Source organism: Pezoporus flaviventris, unplaced genomic scaffold, assembly GCF_033815535.1.
Source record: "Pezoporus flaviventris isolate CSIRO_AGI_PZ_B2104156 unplaced genomic scaffold, CSIRO_AGI_Pfla_v1 ptg000001l, whole genome shotgun sequence".
NCBI classification, from domain to species: Eukaryota; Metazoa; Chordata; class Aves; order Psittaciformes; family Psittacidae; genus Pezoporus; species Pezoporus flaviventris.
The window spans coordinates 15,143,884-15,163,658 of NW_026892549.1; the positions used below are offsets into that span (position 1 = coordinate 15,143,884).

A 19,775-nucleotide genomic window follows, 5' to 3' on the forward strand; every position below is an offset into this window, starting at 1 on the left:
GAATACAAATCCCTCGCCTTGGTTCTCGTGCAGCAGTAGTGTTACTCTCATCAGCGATGGTGAAGCTGAGCTCCATTACTGGAGTTTCACTCAGACAGTTGTTAAGTGGTAATATGGGGTAAAGTTGAACGCTTTTTCAAAACTGCACTGGCTTTTACTTGTAATTGAGAATTTTGCATGAGAAGTAATCTTCCATTTAATTTAAAAGTTTAATAGTATTTACATTCAAGTGAATGGTTTAATATTGATGGAGTTGCTTACTAGAGAGCGTTTGTGTTAGCAAAATCTGACATAGCAAAACCAAATAACATCTCAAAAGATGTACAAACTATCTGAGAAATGTGGAACAGATTAGATTGTTTCTTCTGAATGTATCTGAGTGGTTCAGAAAATTGAAAGTGCTTGCCACAGAAAACTGAGATTTTTGTAAAATAATTGGAATAGGATTTCCAATTGCAATATCCTGAGTGTACTGCAAAGCAAGAAACCTCTTCGGCAGTCATATGGCTTGAAAGCTTTCAAGTTGTGTATTAATAAAAATAACTAAAGATGATCAGAGGTAAAGTTCTAGGTTTTTTAATGTTTTGAGTGAATTTTGCATTATGTGTCTGAAATAATGTGCAGGTACTGCTTGTTGAGAGGGTTTGGAAGCTAAGCAGTCACATCGTTAATTAACATTGCCTCTTCTCATGCCTTAATTTTTCTAATTTTTTGTTTTCAACAAACAGCATCCTCATCACTCATCTCTAAAGGAGGAGGTGTCAGATGTTGTACGTCAAAAGAAGAAGTATCTAAAGAAACCTAAAATAGAGTGTGTAGTAACTCCACAACAGCCCTCTGCTGAGCCCTTGCCTGTTATCAACAAGAGTGACATTAAACAGTATGACTTTCACAGTTCAGATGAAGATGAGTTCCCACAGGTAATATAATACTCTTACAGAATCTCAGTGTACAAAAGGTAGACAGTTCAGTTTGGCCAGTCTAGCCTGAAATAGAGAATAACTCTGTTGGACAGTGGAGTTTGTTTTCAAGCTATGCTTCAGAGAAGCTTGCATATCCTTACCTATATAAGGGTAGCAGTTTATATAATATGAACTTGTATAATAAATAAAAAACCTAAACATAAACATGGCAATTGGAAGAATGTCTTTGCTTTCTGGTCTAGGTACCCTCACCAGTATCAGAAACGGAAGAAGAAAATGATCCTGACGGACCTTGTGCTTTCAGGAGAAGAGCAGGATGCCAGTATTATGCTGTAAGACTGCTGTGGGATTAGTGTGGTGGTTTGTGTTGGGTTGGGGGTGGGGGATGGTATTTTGTTTGTTGGTGGGAGTGTTTTGGTGGTGTGGTTTTGTGGGTTTTTTTTTTGTTTTTAGTTTTGTCATGGTTTTTTTTTGTTTGTTTTTTTTTCTTTTTGTTTGGCACAGTGCTAATGTAATAGCTCTTCTGTTCCCACATTTACCACCAGAGCTTTGATTGTTAGGTGAATCCAAAGACAATCTTTTTTAGTCTTCATGAAGATCATTCTTGCTGTACTGTTCCTCCGTGATTATCTGAAGGGATATCAAAGGCCTTCAGCCAGTGTTAAGAAGGGAGAGATTTTTTTGTGCTCCTCAGCTTTCCTAGCATATCCGTCCTTCCCAGCTTCTAGAGTTTGTTAGATTTAGGTACTAGTTGTCCCAGTACTTGGGCCGGCTGAAAGGTCATGCCAGGGCATTGAGTAGTCTGCTGTTGAAGCAAAAGGCTTTAATCCATTTTTTTCATATACTTAAGTAAAAATTTTCTTTTGAAATTATTGCAAAGGGTAGATATAGTGAAAAACATCAGGCTGCCATTGCAAGAATGTGCAGAGGACAGATTTTAGATGTCCTGTCATCATCTCAGGACAGAGTCACAGAATGGTCAAGGTTGGCAGTGACTGCTAGAGTTCTAGTCCAACCTTCCTGCTGAAGCACGGGAGCCACTGACAGTGAAGGAGTTTGTTTTTTGTTTTTACCAAGCACGTGCTTATGGGTGGGGAGCTTTAGGCTGCAGAGGACCAAGAAAGGCAACAAAATGCTATAATGATTCTGGCTTTTCTTTGCTTGCATTCCATGGGAAGTATGAAATTACATGACAAACTGATCATGTATTGTGTAACCTTTAAAGCCAGAGAAGTCACTTAATCACTGGATGGGCTGTTTCAGAAGCCCAAATATCCCCCAGAATACCAAAATTATAGCATGGGCATCTTGCAGAAGTTGTCCTGAAGTTCTTTGTGCAGGTCAGATGTGTGCAACTGTTCCTGCTTCGCATTGTCCTGGTATGTTGTCTGTGGTATTCTGGAAGCGACTACAACTTGATCCTTCCAAGAATATGTCATAGTTTTTAACTACTCCTCTTCTTTTAGAGTTGTATTAGTGGGTTATTTAAGACAGTACTTGTCTGTTTGCCTCTCATTTTTTGCGTGGCCTCTTAACTTCCTTGTTCTTTCAGTTTGGTTGGATTTCTTTTTTTATTTTCTGTTGATTGCTGATCTCGTAACCGTTTCTGCCTAGCTCCAGAGCGTTACCTGAGGCTTGCTTAGAATATATCCATTCCCCCCCCCCCCCCCCCTTCCCCCTTTTTTCTTAGTTAACTCCTGTGAGTTAACTCCTTTGCAAAAGAAGTTGAGACAACTGAAAACTTGTATTTTCATTCTTTTCTGTTATTTTTCAGTTGCTGTTTAGAAGGAGGCTAACAGCCTTAATGTTAGCCTATTAGGTTTGGTTTTTTTTTTTTTAACTGAAGCCATCTGAATTTTGGTTAACTCTTAACATAAATTCATTGAATCTACAGCACTACTGTTGCTGTAGGTTTAACCTGATCACAAAGATAGTTAAAGAATATTTATTAACTTGTCATAGAAGACATTTCAGACAGTAGACAGCATTTCTGCCTGTAAAGATTACACAGTTTTGAGTTCACAGTAATAACAAAGATATTAATGGAGTAATAAAAATGCCCTAAGGTAAGCTGATACAGAAAATACACTGTCAGGATCCAGTAACTGAATCATAGAATAGTTAGGGTTGGAAAGGACCTTAAGATCATCTAGTTCCAACCCCTCTGCCATGGGCAGGGACACCTCACACATAGGTATTGGAACCAGGGCCATTCAGATCAGTGTCTGTTCTCCTGGACAGTGTGTGTTTTATGGCTAAAACTAAACTGCAAAATCAGGAACCCCTTTTGAAGTTACCTACACTTAGGTTGCAAGTTGTCTGAGTTGGGAATTGTTGCTTTGCTTTGTACACCTGGTGATTCAGCAGGGCCTTTGATAAATGAACAGGTCTGTTTGGTATTTTCTATTACAGTAAGTACTAAAAGTTAGTCCTCTTACAGTGTGATACTTGCACTGGAGCTGTGCATACAGTAATCAAGTAATGAGGATTTTCTGCTTTGTGAGTTCACTTTTTTTTTATTTGTCCAAGTTGTTTTATATCTAAGCATATTAATTGTTGCTTCTGTAGGCATTTCCTGTACTGTAGCGTGTGCATGATAATCACTCGGTAGTGAAAATGAAAATTTCCTTTTTTCTTTACAGCCTCGTTTGGACCAAACTAATTCTTCATATGAAAACTCAGAATTGGCAGAATTGGACAAACTGAGGTTCAGGCATTGCCTTACAACCCTTACAATTCCAAGAAGATGTATAGGATTTGCAAGGAGACGAATTGGCAGGGGTGGAAGGTACAGTTCCAGTATTTGTACTCTACATGCCTCTTCAGAGGACAAAAGCATTAGAGAGAGATAGTTAAACTAACATCTTTTTTCATCCTCTTTAATCAGGGTTATAATGGACCGAATATCTACAGAACATGATCCTGTCTTGAGACAGATTGACCCAGAAATGCTGAACAGTTTTTCAAGCTCTTCCCAGACATTAGACTTTTCTTCTAACTTTTCACGGACCAATGCTTCCAATAAACATTGTGAAAACAGACTGTCCCTTTCTGAAATACTAAGCAATATCAGATCATGTCGACTGCAGTGTTTTCAGCCAAGGCTACTAAATCTACAGGACAGTGATAACGAAGAATGTACCTCAAGGAAAACAGGGCAGACTGTGAACAATAAAAGAGTCTCTGCAGCATCTGTAGCTTTATTGAACACCAGCAAGAATGGCATATCAGGTAGGCAAGGATTTGAATTCTTCTGGAACTGAAAATACTGAGTGTTTTCACTTGTGACTGGACTGATAGTATCTTCAGGAGTGATGTGTACCTAAACCAGAGACACAAGCTAATTATCTTGTATTTCTTAGGATATACAGAAGCTTTTCACAAACAGTTCTCAGTAGAATCTTGATAAAGTGCTAGACTTAAACGTGCATTATTCAAAGGAGGGATTCTGCTCATATTTAAGAATTGCTTAAGTGTATGTGATTGATTCTTAAAGACTTTAATTGGTCTAACCTTTTCAAGGAGAAAAGAATGCTCTTTCTAAATGAAAAAGAAAAGCAGTGTGTTTTTCTTGTCAGTTTTGCTTTTTGACTTTGCCAGACCATCTCTAAAGACAAGTAGTAAGTTAGTAAGCATCTACTGAACAGGCATGAAAAAGTCTGGAAATGGCTCTTTCTGTTGGTATCTGTCATAGTAAAAATTTTGAAACTGAAGCATCCAGTGATGCACCTTCTCTGTTGATTTTTCAGAAAATCATCAGCCACTGTTTAAGCGTGATAAGAGATTCCCTTTTTGCTTCAATGTCGTCTCTTAACTCTCATAGCTAGTGCAGCATCTCTTACTGTTCAGCTTTATGACCCTATAGCTCTGGATGAGCAAGACATATAACATAAACTGTCCAAACAGTTTTACATTCAAAAAAAGAAGTGTCTTGTAGTATTTTCACAAGAATGTAAAATATATGCAGTACTTCTTATCTTTGTTAGCGATTTTGGGTATAGAAGCTCTAAACCTGGAATAAAAGCCACCAAAAGAAAAAAAACTGCATTAAGCTTATATTAGCAGCTTTTGCATCACTTGCTTCATGTACTATAAATTGTGATTGCTTAAGTTTTAACATTGTCACTTCTTTGTCATCATAAATGTACAGTTCTTTAAAAGGCTGAACAATTGGAGATATGCCAAGAAAGGTATTACCAAGGATAAGAAGCATTTGAGTATTTTCCTACTCTATTGTGTGTATACAGGACTAAGTATTGTAAAACAGGATAATTGGGTAATAGGCTGATTATGAATCCCATAATTACCTTTATATGGATGTGGAGCAGTTTGTCTCTTTTAAAGTCAGTTGCAGGATTGGGTATTTAATTTTCAATAACATACCTTTAGAACTCATGTGTTAAATTTCTTGAAGACAAAAGCAGATTTCTCTATGTTACGGTTTTAAAAGACTGAGCATTAGCTTATCAAGTAACAGCAGTGTAGTACTGACACAGTGGAGTAAATACTCAGTGCTTAATAGTTTTATAACTCTTCAGTATAGTCACTGTAAATTTATATTGTTCTCTCATGAAAAGATCTGCACAAGAGTATTTTTCCGCTGTAAGAAGCAAACAGGCATAATGTGCTGTGGTCATGTTTTGTATATTTTTTTTTTGTAAGGAACTTGAAGGTCTGGAGAGTTGCACGTGTAGCTGAAGGGGCAGTTTTGTGTGATGGGATTATTGATAAGCATCAAGAGATTTCTCGTTAAAGCAGTTGCAGAAAATAGGAATGCTATTTGTCACAGTTAAGGATGTGAAACGTGGACTATAAACTGTAAAGAACGATGGAGAATTTGCTGGTAGCTCTTTATATAACAAGAGCAAGTAAGATTTCCATTTGCATGAGTAAATTGTGATGACACCAAGGTAAGGAAAGGTCTTAAAAAGACACAGGTGAAGTTGATTAGATTTTTTTCTGTAAAATTTTTTGTAATTATCATGTCAGTTACTTACGGGATTAGCCAGGTGACAAACTTCTGAGACTTTGAATTCTGCTGCAGTGAGACTTTTGTGTTTCTCTGAGGGTGGAGTCTGCCTTAAAAAACTTGGAGAATATTTTGGGATGGAAGCTGGATATATCTGATTTTAATAGTATAATAGTGTGTGAAAAAAATAAATGAAAGAAAAAGGTGGGTTTTTTTCCTAAATACCCAAACCTGGCTTTAGTGTAAATGAAGACTGCAGCAGCAGAAAAGAATTCAGTAGCTGTAGGAAAGATGGCACACCATAAAAAGACAAAAATGAGAACAGCATTTAAAGAAAACAAAAATGAAAACAGCATTTAAGCAGTGTCTTCAGGGAAGGGGTGGCCTGTGTTTTGGCAGGGAACTGTATACATAAGAAAGTAAGCCCTTCGTGATTCAGGTTAATGCCATCAGCAGGAATTAAACCTGAATTGTTGGTGCTACATGTCAAACTAATGACAGATCTGACATGTCTACAGTGGACTAACACTCATGCCCCAGGGTTTTGCGCTATTAGGGAAAGAGAAAGAACAGAGTAAAATGCATTTTAATGATGGAGGAACTATAGAGAAATATAAAAAAAAAATGCCTCAAAACAAGTGACAGATCTTAGACCCTTTGTGAAGGAATAGTAATTAGCTTCTGTTACATCATTCTAGAAATCATCTGAAGAATACATTCAGATGAGAACAGAGATAACTCAGTAGTTGAAGTATGTTACACAGGGAAATAAATGGTTATGGAAGATCTTTTTCTTTACAAACTCAAATAACAAAACAGATCCTGTAATTCCGCTAAAGAATGAGATACAGTAGACAGCAGAGTTCTTACCCAAATAACTGAGACAGCAAGAGACACTGCTGTTAGATTTTCTTGTTAGTAAATATTGAGTAAACGTTAAAAGGGCTGGTCCAAGGCTGGCTGTACATTAAATTGAGCCACAGGTACTATCACTGCATTTATTAATGTAATTCTGTTTGCAAGGTGATTGTTGAAATCAGTTGACTTTATAGCATAAAGCTGCTTCTAGAGGAAATAATGACAGTAGTGATGCTGATTGCTTTTGTTTTTTCTTTTAGTTCAGAGAAGTCTTGGAGTTGCTTGCTTTGTTTTTTGGTGCACTAGAATATTTAAACTTACCTCTGATTTATATTTTTTGCTTCTATTAAAAAGTAGCTATTTCTCTGGTATTTCCTCAAATGCTGGACATTGTACAAACAGAGAGACTGATTTTAAAAATGTGTGACTAGTATTTTCTTGAAAGTGCCTAATGAGTGCATGAATAAAGAACCACTGTTTCAAGCTAAATTACACTCTTGCTCATGTTATAAGAACTGCAAGTGGGAAAACTGAACTTGAGGAACATTTAAGAGACCAGGTCACTGAAACAGTTGAATCCCTCTGATCAGTTGTGTAAACTTTTTGTAATCTTACACACTCTATCTGGAAAAGTAAATTTATCTTTTTGCCAGAGATCCCTCCAGGTGAATTCTGTTTAATCTAAAATGAGATGAGCTGATACAACTGATCATCAGGAGAGACTGAGGAAGGAGGATACCAGGAATTTGTAGAAGGTACTATTTATGACAGCTGAGTAACACTTAACCTGCCTGCTGAATTCCTGTAGTGCAACTCAGCTGAATTTTGGGTCTGAAGTAAGAAGTAGTCTTTACACAAAATCTTCAGCAGTTTTCAGTCTAGTCAGGACATTGTATTTGGCTTTCAGTCCACTTCAGCTGCCAGTTCCAATGACTTGCTCAAATAGTTACCTGTTCAGTTACCATGTCCCTAGCTACAAAAGACGACTGTAGATGATGGCACTCTTAGTTGAAGAATTCTGCTTATGGAACAAGCTTTTGCCTTTTGGAGGTTATTTTTTCCAGAATTGTGTATCATGTAGAAGTAATTAATGAAATACCTCTTTTGGGGCAGCCTGAAAGATGATCTCTGATTAAAACCTTCAGATTCTAAGATAAGTGACATAATATTCCAAATCAAAGCTGTCAAGGAGAGGAGCCTGCAAGACTTGATTTCACATTGGTGTTCAGTTTTGATTTGTTTCTTTGGTTTTGTTTGGGTGGTTTTTGGGGGGTATTTTTTTTTTTGGTGAGGGTTTTTTTTTGTGTATGTGTGTGGTGGGTTTTTTTGTTGTTGTTGTTGGGTTTGTTTGTTTTTTTTTTTATCCTGTTGTAGTATTTCAGTTAAGTCAGGCTAGATAAAACAGAAAATCCTGATACTGAGCAGTGGAAGCTAAAATTCTGGTGAATAGAACCTTTTGTAAGAAGTATAGAACACTTGCACTTAACTGTGACCTTAAAGGCTACTGTGGGACATAGTAGAAGCTATCTGTTCCTTTTTCCTGTAGGGACCTGTCAGTTGTTTAATTTGGCAGAAGCAAATGATACTAAACGTGCTAATGAACATCTGCTGTTTAACAAGGCTAACAGCTGAGTTCAGCCTGATCACTGAATAAATACCTGGTAATAGGCAGCGAACTGAGTGGAATTTAAACATGTACAAGCAGAGTAGGAGATAATTACATTACTAGGGTAGTCTTCCCTGTACCTTGTAATGGTGGTTCATGAGTTCGTGGTCTGTGTCAAATGGCGAAAGAAGGGACATTGAAAACACAGAGTTGATCCATAGGCTAAATTGGATGATCCTCTGAAGTAGAGACAGCTTTTTATATTGTCTTTACAGTCCACAGAAGAATGCAGCTTTGAATCTAGATGAATACCCCTGTACAATTCTATGATTCTATTGCAGATAAATAATAGTTACTGTAGTTACTTACAGCTAAATGCAGTTCAGGTATTTCTTTGTGCTGTATAAGCTTGTTCTAAAACATACTTCTTTTTATAAAACAAAAGACATATTCTGGAATTTACTATCTTAGAACTTAAAAATAGACATATATATGTAATGTTCCATAATGCTGTTCTTGGCTCTGTTGCCTTTAGTAACACAACACGTTTTGGGAGACTGTTTTGAGGGAACTTAGCAGTTTTATCTGACTGAATTTTGAGTTAATGCTTTGTAGCAATAGGTAAGAATCTTTAAGGACAAGAAAATAAAGCTAAATGTGAAATAAACTTGATTTTAGAATATGCTGGAAATGACAGTATCCCTAGAATCTAATAACAGTAACTGTGTAAGTCAAGCCAGCTGGGGTTAAACCATGACAAAGTCATATTTTTAAGTGCCCTCCTCATGTTGCTGAAACCTGTTTTAATAATGTAGAAGTAGAGAACAAGTTTTAGTACTAGTTTCTAAACAGTCATAATCTTAATTCTGATATTTATTCAGTATGGAATCTCAGGACAGCCACAGGTGTTACAACTAGTAAATGAAAGAGAGAGCCCTGAAAGATACTGTATTGTAAAATACACTTTGTATTTTAATGTTAGCTGAATATCTCTTGATAATATGATATTCCTGCAATATCCAGGTGTTTGAGATGAATGACAACTCGGTATTTGGAAAATATCATTCAGAATAAATGAATGAGAACCCTTGAAAAGTGAGTTCTCTTCCTTTTAGGAGAACTTAGTTCTTAGGTTAGCATCAACTGCACAAAACTCAGGTTTTTATCATGAAACATTTGACAGTATTTACAGTTTATCAAGTGTTCAGCTCTTTGAGGAGAGAATATTGAGAATAGCTTTTCTGACTTAACCATTCCTTTCACTTGTTGCAAGTATGATGCTGCTGGGGTTGCATTAACCTGGTTCTCGTAAGTAAACAAGCTTATTAGGTCACTCCATATAAAAAAAAAAGGGCAGAGAAAATCCTGTTCAGGTAAAAATTAAGCATTTCCTTCAGGAGGAAAACATGTGAAATAGGAAGGTCAAACTGGATTTGCTAAACAAACAGAGCTTTGATATTTCCAAACATTTACTGAAGTTTAGACCTGGAGGTTAGCTTTGTTATTGTATATTAGTTTGTAGCCTTCTCAGGAGGGTTGGTATGGAAATGTATACAGACTATTTGAATGTATAAATTTGGTTGTGCCATTGAAGCAGGTGTTCCCCAATGCCAGGTGTATGGTTACTTTATAGAGCCCATTCTGATGGTGGAGAACAGGACAATAATAGGACTGTAGGAAGGGGAGTTGTACAGCAATAAATTCCCAGCTCAGCCCAGTGTACTTCTTCCTCAGCTAAGGTTTCTAGGACATGCTTGTTTTCTGAAAGCCAGGATAATAATTTCTTTAAAATTTTGCCTAAAGCAAATGGAGAGAAAACCACCAAAGCCAGAAACTGCTTAAAAGCAATGAAAGCTATGAATTCTTTTGTTATAAATTGATTCAATACTAAAAGAACACAACAAACAAATTAGCTTGACCTCTTCTTTATGTAAGAATATCTGAAGATCTTTGCAAGCATCTAACACAGTGTGTGTTATTGTCAAGCACTTGTTATCCAACATGGATGTAGTCTCGCATTTTAGATATATTTGGTTTGTGCAGGCCTGTTTAACACTGACTTCGCTTTCTTTTCTGTAGTAACAGGGGGTATCACAGAGGAACAATTTCAGACACATCAACAGCAATTAGTTCAAATGCAGAGGCAACAACTTGCTCAGCTTCAGCAGAAACAGCAATCTCAGCATTCCTCACAACAGACACATCCAAAAGCACAGGTAATGCACCTTGAATAGTGTCACATGCTAATATCTTCCTTTTTGCTGTCTTTTTCATCTCTCCTACAAGCTAAATATACCATCTCAGTAAATTTGGGAATGAATGTTAGAAGGCTTTGAGTCAAGGTGCTTTTCCAGTTTGCCCAGAAGGCAGCTTATATTGTAGCTAGTGAATTTGCTTTCACTTTTTGATTTGGAATGAGATATTTTACATTTCACCATCAAAACCTGTTTTGTTTTTTTTTTTTAAGTTATATATCATGGCAGTGTTACTAAAAGTTGAGTAAGAGACTTCATATTTTAATGTGTTAGTGGTGTCCACAGAGTCAGTCAATGTAGAAATAGTGCTATTTCTGCAGTTTCTACTATTTTCACTAATTTAGTCCTCCTTTGTGTAAGTGCTCCAAAGAGACTTTTTTACTAAAGCTACTTCATGAGGTAATGTATTCTGTTACAAACAGATGTTAAGTGAGTACTAAAAATTGGTAGCTTATGAGAGGAAAAATGGAGTTTTGCTTATTTAGTTGGATTCCTTCCCCTCCCCACTGCCAGTGTTACTACTTCTGTCTTCTAAAAGAATCACATTTTTTCCTCTGTAGTGCCTTGCAAGGGAAGAAGATCTCTTTTTCTGTCAAACTTAGTTTTCTATTAGTTTCTTACTAAGAAAATATAAAAGCTGTTGCTCTTGTCTATTAATAGGAAAGCTTATTTTGAGCATACTGTATCTAATTGCCAGTCCTGTTTGTCCTTCCCCTCAGTGTTTTCTACTTTGATTAATTGGGGATTCTGTATTGGCAGTTGCTCATTACAGTTTTTGTAAGTATAAAGACACTATACCAGAATATTTAAACAAAAGGAATTAATTCTGGATTTTTAAGACACTTTGTCTGTGCAGAGTCATTTGCATAGTTAATAGAAATTCAGATTGCAGAATGATACATTCAGCCATTGCAGAGCATCTTCCCAGTACTTAACATTATTTTAGAGAAACTGGACTAATAGGAGATGTGTACTTCCAGAATGTGGTGGCAGTTATGCTGTGATACAAGTTACTCTGTGAGAATGAATGTAACATAAATATTGAAAATTTTTTAGACTTGCAGTTGTATTTGCTGCCTAGAGACAGAAGAGAGAAGGAAACTTAAGACTTGGTAATTTTCGTAGAGGAGGCATGGCAAACACAGACTCCTAGAATGGTTTGGGTTGAAAGAGACCTTCAAGTTCATCTAATTCCAACCTCCCTGCCACGGGCAGGGACACCTTCCACTAGACCATGTTGCTCAAAGCCCTGTCCAACTCGGCCTTTAACATTTCCAGGGATGGGGCAGCCACAGCTTCCCTGGGCAGCCTGTGCTAGTACCTCACCACCCTCACAGGGAAGAACTTCTTCCATAAATCTAATCTAAATCTTCTCTCTCGTAATTTAAAGCCATCCCCGCCTTGTCCTATCTCTGCAAGCACTTGTAAAAAGTCCCTCTCCAGCTTTCCTGTCAACCCATTTAGGTTCTGGAAGCTCTGAGGTCTCCTCAGAGCCTTCTCTTCTCCAGGCTGAGCAACACATTGCAAAAGTGATCTGTCATGCCAAGAGCTGCATTTGCCATTGACTGGCTGAATCAGGCTGGACTTACTCAGCATTCATTTGGACACTAATTTTCAACTTCTCATCAGACTTGTGATACGGAAATATTTAACGTCACCGTGAATTACAGAATCACAGACTGGTTTGCGTTGAAAGGAACCTTAAAGGTTTTAACACCCTGCCATGGGGTTACATTTAGAAGATGACACTAGATTACATTTAGAAGATTTATTTATTTATTAGCTCCTAATTGTGCACTATAGCAATCCTAACAGAGTGTTTAATTTTGGTTTTGGATAATTATAATGAAATATTTTTTTAATTCCAACAGAGCTCCAGCACCTCTGACTGTATGTCAAAAACACTTGATTCAGCCAGTGCCCACTTTGCTGCATCTGCAGTGGTTAGTGCACCTGCTCCTGGTCGCAGTGAGGTAACGAAGGAACAAAACACCAGCCACAACAATATTAATGGTGTTGTCCAGCCTTCAGGTGATGATTTCTTAAAACTCATGGTCTATTGTGAGATAAGAATGTGTCAAGTGATCTTATTTCTGATTTCTAAAATACTATTTAATAAACAAAATAATCAGCTATATTAATCGGGACACTTTTGTGCAGTGGCATATAGGTTAGTGTGGCAATAAACCTACCAAATGCTCTTTTACATTGGAAGAGCATTGTTTCTGTCTTATTTTGTAGTTGATCTTTTAATAATCTGTTATTATCAAAAGTGTGACAGCATCTTAAAGAATGTATGTGTGTAATTAAAAAAATCAATTGCTTAAAACATTAAGTACTTTAAGAAGGAAATAGAAAAGTTGCTACTTTATTTGGTCATTATCTCACTTGTGTATTCAGACAAAACATACTAATCAACTACTACTGGCAACTGTCTTAAAATTACTGTAAGTTTCAGGTTTCATTGCATTTAGGATTCCTCCCAAGTTCAGGCAGAAGTGTAGATGTTGGTGTTCACTGCCTCCCCCGCCTCTTTCTGAACCTCCATTACCAGAAGGCAATAATGCTAGTCACGCTGCTGCCACAGCCATGTTGCTGAGACACAAATGTTATTTGGCATTTGACTGCCATAAAAAATAAATGGCTTTTAGAGAAATTTGTTGTTTTAACAGTTAATGGTGTAATTAGTTTTACAGACCTTCTGTCAGACTGGGTTAATGATAATATGAAATGAATAGAGGGTAAAAAACCCACAACTGAATAAAATCAATACACTGGAAGAGTTCCAGGAAAGAAAAAGACATCTGTGTATAATTCTGTAAGATCATATCTGAGAGGATAATACTTTGAGGGGTGTAAGAAGAGGTATGTAGTAATGTGCTGTGCAGATACATGGTACACAGCTTTATGATTGTTGAAAACCATTGCAAATATTTTACAAATGAAAGTAGACTTCTGTTACTGTTCTAAAGCTGTAAATGACGATGTAAAGTAGCTATTCCTATTTAGGGATAGGAAGACTTGCAAATGAGGAAATGTTAGCTGAAAGAAGATTCTTCTTTTTCAGGAATGAGAATCTAGGGAAAATGCATGTAGTTTCCCTATAATGAAAATCAGAACCGTGACTAGCTAGAATAGCAAGGTGCAACTTGAGAACCTCTGGTTTGAATATATGCTGTGAAACCTGAGGTTTCTCACAGCTCAGGAGTGCAAACGGAGCACTACAGCATAATCTAAAGGAGTCTACTTTGCCTAGTCTTAGACCCCTACTTTTGCTGACTTGAGAGAGACTGGTCCCCCCCTGAACCTCTTCATATTGCCAGCAGGACAAGGTAGGAGGTGAGGAGGTCATTCAAAACATCAGAATTTGGCTTCACTGTCAGTCTCTGAGGTTGCCTGACTGAGGTATTCCCCATTCACCTTACTTTTATGGGGCATGCTGCCCCTTTATGATTCCTGGAAAGAGGTGTACAAAGTTGAGCAATATAAAGGTTCTTTGTAATACAGTGACTTCTTCACTTGCTGATGTTCTTGTGAAAAATAGTATTTCTAGTGTTAACTAGAAATATTTCTGAAGTTTTACATTTTGTGTATCTTCAAAAAACAGATTCTTGCACAATTCCAGTGGCATATATACTTAAAGCATATAATCCTTGAGGTTAATGTTTGGCTTAGAATCTGACAAATGGCATATTTGTAATTAACACTATTTGTTTCATAACAGGAACTTCTAGAACGTTGTACTCCACCAACATGGCTTTATCATCCAGCCCAGGGATTTCAGCTGTACAGCTTGTAAGGACAGTTGGCCACACCACCACAAACCACTTAATTCCAGCATTGTGCACAAGCAGCCCTCAAACACTTCCCATGAACAATTCTTGCCTGACAAACGCAGTGCACCTCAACAATGTCAGTGTTGTTTCTCCAGTCAATGTGCATATCAATACAAGGACTTCAGCACCATCGCCAACAGCCTTAAAACTTGCCACAGTTGCTGCCAGTATAGACAGAGTGCCAAAGGTAACTCCTAGCAGTGCCATCAGCAGTATAGCACGGTAAGTGTTTGGCAGACTGGAGCAGTTGTAAGTTACATTTGTGCTGTGTAAGTGTCTCCAAGGGTGTCTCTGCAGTGCAGCACCAAGAGGAATTGTTTACACCTCTGAGAGATTCCTCAGTATAGCTTTAACCTCAAAAACATCCACCTGCTGGTATCATCATTGTAGCTGTGACAAACCACAAGAGAATTTTGCAGATAAACACCCAAATAATTTGCACTGATTTTAGGCACCAGTAGTTTTGGTGAACTTCCACTGCATTTAAAATGGCTTCATTTTTAACAGTTTCCATTTGTCCCTTCTCATGCAGCACTTTCAGGTAGTGTCTGTTAAGCTCTCTGTGTGTTCTCTTTGTAACTGTGTATCCATATTGTAAGGTGCAGCTGACATGTACCTACTTTATACATACATGTGGGTGTATGGGTTACATAATTAAGTAAACAGTAAACCACGTATGTGCCAGCCTACGTCTTATGCATATAGATAGATATTTATTCTCATTGAACAGCAGCACTGTTATTTCAGAATGCTTAGAGGGTATTTCACAGGAGTGGCAGGAGCCTGCAGTTGGCTAAGTTTTTTCTGAAAACTACAATGTTGGGGCTTTGTTTTCAGTCTGTGCTGGATTGTACGATGGGTTTTTTCAAAATGTCACATTTATTTATGAATAAGAAAAGAGAAAATCAGATATTGGCGAATGTGGTTTCCTGACTACTTCATAATGCTTCTGGAGAGGTTAAAAAGAGCTTTTTGAGATGCAAAATTGAAGGTATAATTTAGTTGCTGCATATATCAAGATAAAGGTATTTTTAAATTAACAGTTGTGCCTTAAAGCATACTTGTATATCATTAATGTGTTTAATTTTTATTTCCCCCTAGTCAGAGGGGTATTTCAAGTCATGGCGGCAAATGTCATGAAAAATACCACCTTAGCCAAATAAGTTTTAAGCTCCTCTACAGAGAAATTGGAAAAACATTTAAGATTTTGTGCAGTTAGTACTAAAGCAGAATTTAGCAGAATTTAGTGTGTGGGGAGGAAATTTATGTCAGAACAATGCTTTGCTCACTGACAGAATAACTGGTATTGAGTCATCATGGTATATCTTGAGTTTGCTCCTTCAGGAAACTTTTTAGTACTCCTGTCTATAATTTAGGATGGTAATTCACAGTTAAATGCAATAATCTTGCAGAGGGTCTGCACTGTCAGTGGAGTAAAAGTTAATGTAGTTCTTACATGCCAGTATTTAGTTTTAAATTATCTGTTCCTAGAGTATGTGTTAAGGCTTCTCGCTGATCCAGGTAACAGCTGTCTAAAAACAGATCACACCTGTCAAATTATTAAAACTTGCTTAAGGAAACCCTTGTGTTCTATATGTAACTATTAAATATTTCTTTTATTGCAGAGAGAACCATGAACCAGAACGACTGGGTCTAAATGGCATTGCAGAGACAACAGTAGCCATGGAAGTGACATAACCTCAAACCAGTGTCACAGCCTGGGCTCACGGTGTAGTCATTTATATTCCAACTGAATGCAAAACACAGTGCTCTGTGGATCACAGAGAACTAAAATGGACCTAAATGGACTATCAGTATATCGTGTATTAAGTCGATATATAATGTAAATTTTGTAAAATTGGGAAAATCACTACCTTGTAAAATAGTTTATTTGTATCATCAATATTATTTCTGTTACTTGAATAGTAGATATTCATCATCATGCTTTTGCACTTGAATTTGCAACTGAATGGATTAAAAAATAATTCTTTAATGGGATCATGAGCATGAATTGGGATCCTGCATCACTTGTTTTAACTATTTATTTTGCCATGTTTACATTTTGTATCTTGTACAAATAAATCCAACTTTGTGTCTAAAAAAAAGTTAAAGATTCATAGCTAGGAAACAAAATTCTTGTAATTTTTTTCTAAAGAAAATGTAAAGTTTTCACTTGGTTCATTTTGTTTCACAATTTGACTAGATGGACTTTTTGGTAAATACTTTAGTGGCATTTCACTGTCAAATATGAAGTTCAAGGCAAAATAGTATTTTCTATTACTGTGCAGGGGAAAGGGATGGATCGATACATGCAAATTTAACGTAGTAACTCACTTTTCCATATATTTTGAATGTATATTTCTATTTATAATACCAGTTTATAAAAAATAATTACACAGGAAAAAAACTGACTAGGAAAATTATGCATCTAGCACATGTAAAATTGTGCAGATACAAGAAAATTTTCAACTGATTACATTTTATCTGAAGACTGCATATTTTAACCGGCTTTAAAACTGTAACACACCACATAAAGGATATTTTACCAGGTATGTATTGCATTATATATCATTGCAATAATTAATTATTGGATGTCTAGATATCGAGCCATCCCAGGTGGTGGGGGGGAGGGAGGGTTGTGGCAAGATTGTCTTTTCAATTTTGGAGAGTTTTCCTGTGGCTACAAGGCAAGTAACGGGTTGGAAAAAGTCTGACTTGTAAGCGTTGGACACCTTCGTAGTGTAGTGTTTTAGTGACTTTTTTTATACGGTTCTTGTAAATTAGATACGTGTAGTGGTGTTTCAGAATGTTTGTTTATGCACTAGTTCAGACAACTTTCCCTGTTACTTGTTCTTGATAAGTGAAAACTGCAGGGAAATAAAAATACATATCAAAACATGGGCATGTTGCATATGTGTTTATTTCACAATGTGCAAGCAACTGCAGTGAATTTTGGAGGCTGTTCATGGCCTTCTAATGATTTTGATCAAAGCTTGTGCACATTTCTTCCCCAAAGTTGCAGTTTATATGATTGTTACCTGTGCTTACAGTATACAACAGGCGAGGAATGGTCCAGTAGTTGGGAAGTGAGACCTGTGAAAAATCAGGATCAGACAGTTTCTTGTTCTGCCACAGAAACTTCTGGTATTATTTTGGGCAGATCATTTGAATTTTCTGTTGTTTGGGTCTCCACCTGTAATTTGGATAATGTTTCTGCATTTCTTAAAATCAAAGAATCACTGAGGTTAGAAGAAACATCATGACATTGTCTAGCCAAGCACCCTAAAGAAGGTCAAGGAATGATTTGCACATCTGTCATGCAGGCAGTGTATTTTTCCTCCTGGCTTTTTATATAATGAGTTATATTTAATCTAAGCTGTCCTTAAACACGTTTTGTCTTATGTTCTGTAAGTTAAAAGTTCTCACAGTTAAAAACTTATAGAATTTTAAATACTGGGAGCTTGTCAGAAACTTGGATGTCTAAAATTAACTACTTTTTGCTTATCCGATGCTTTCTAGTCAGTATGATGTCTGCAAGGAGAGCTAATGACAGATTATATTTGTAGAGAACAGTCAAAGGAACCTGTGACATACCAGTCTGACTCCCCTAGAAATCATTTTGTACAGGTGCATGACCTTCTCATATATGTCCAAGGCTTTCTTGGTTCATTTCTGGAATGACTATGACCTACGTAGTACGAAGTATTAACTTTTTTTGAGTGCAGAATTGTTGCAAAACAGTCTGAAAAAGAAGCTACTTTCCTTGATATATAAAAATAACTTTGCTCTCTAACATAGCCCAAAAACCCTTTTGAGATTTACTGAAAACAGGAAGTCATTTCTCCTGCAGAGTGGAAGTTGTGCGCTTAGCAAATGACAGCTGCTGAGCTCTGTACTACAGACTCCTCTCCCTACAAATGCAGATCACTTTCAGGATAAATTGGACTGAAAATGTCTCTAAGACTGCACTGTATCTGTGACTTGCTATAGACTAATCCTCACATAATTACTTAAAAAGTCTTTAACTGGAGCTTTTAACTTGCAGTGGATTCTGGAAAAATGTGAGATGGCGAAAGGATTTTGTAAATTCCCAAAGCTGTAATGGTAAGTGTGCCATATATTGAGCGAGTTAAATTTAAAGGATTAGTATTGATGTAACTTTCTGTAAAGTAGAGCTATAATGGTCATCCTAAGAATTGCTAGCAATTAATTGTGTGCCTCAGGTGCAAGAAAAGGAGACTGACGAAGATTTCTATGGACTTCTATTCATTTTATAAAAAGAGAAAATTGAGTATTGTTAGAAAGTCTGGTACTTTCTCCTGACACTGGTATACAGCAAGGAGCACCAATGACTTGAGTTATTCTTGTGTGCTGTTTTACAAGTGTGTTGAGAATACAATGTTCTTTTTTAATTCCCCCATTTGAACATCATGCATATCTGCAACATGATTTCAGTACTGATTTCTGTTTATTACATATTAGGCAATGTTGTTCAGGTAAGATTTTTGAATGTAGTTTACCTACAGCGATTTATATTGGACTTCAAGTGTAACATGCAGAGTTTTCCCTTAATGTCAGATGCTAGAAAAATTATTCTTTCTCTAATAAGGTTTATCTAATTTATTTAATCTATAGATTGACGGAAGTTTTGGGGTGTGCTTAATTGTAGGCATTTTGTTTCTAATTCTGCTGTAGGGCTTTTCCTCACTTTTCCAGACATCTAACATCATATTCTATTTACAGAGATGTCCCTTCCTTTAATCCTCTACACTAGACTGCATGTACAGGTTTTCCCCTCCTACCAACAAGCTGACAGTGACTGCAGCCCTTTTGTGGTTTTCCTGATTTTTGAAACTCCTTTTCCTCCTGTGAAAGTTCATTTTCCTGTACTACCTCTGGCTCCTTTGTAGAGAATAACAGACATGTTTCCTATTTCCTTATTACAGTAATTGTGGTTTTTGAAGCAGAATTCTCAGTGCAGCTTTCCAGGAGGTGAATGATTTATCCTGAAGTGGACCTAGTATCATGCTCACGGCTCAGCCTTCCTCTCCATTTCTAATACCATTCAGGATGAACTGCTCAGACCTTCAGCATAGGAATTTCTACCAGGACACACTGTCTGCAGACAGGAAAGCTCTGAAGGCAGCAGCAAACTAAACACTTTAAAGACAGGATTGTCATCTCAACAGATTTTCAGATTTCAGAGAAATGGCTTTCGAATCTCACTTCTCTATTTCTTCTACTTTTAGGTTGTGCGATACTCAGGATAGAGAATAGCCTTCATAAATAAAAGCATGTCTTGAGTAAACTGTTACTGGGGAAAGAAGA

At 36.9% G+C, this 19,775-nt stretch overlaps 1 protein-coding gene across 1 annotated transcript in view; it reads left to right on the top strand.

Moving 5' to 3' along the window:
* Positions 1-17,345, top strand: part of EPC2 (enhancer of polycomb homolog 2) — a 49,397-nt gene extending 32,052 nt beyond the window's left edge. Inside the window, exons 7-14 of the mRNA XM_061445250.1 lie at positions 729-920; positions 1,166-1,255; positions 3,566-3,711; positions 3,811-4,154; positions 10,436-10,572; positions 12,483-12,642; positions 14,336-14,669; positions 16,073-17,345. Coding sequence (XP_061301234.1) covers positions 729-920; positions 1,166-1,255; positions 3,566-3,711; positions 3,811-4,154; positions 10,436-10,572; positions 12,483-12,642; positions 14,336-14,669; positions 16,073-16,145 — 1,476 coding nt within the window. The 3' untranslated portion in view covers positions 16,146-17,345. The remainder of the gene's footprint in view (positions 1-728; positions 921-1,165; positions 1,256-3,565; positions 3,712-3,810; positions 4,155-10,435; positions 10,573-12,482; positions 12,643-14,335; positions 14,670-16,072) is intronic.
* Positions 17,346-19,775: the final 2,430 nt, after the last annotated feature.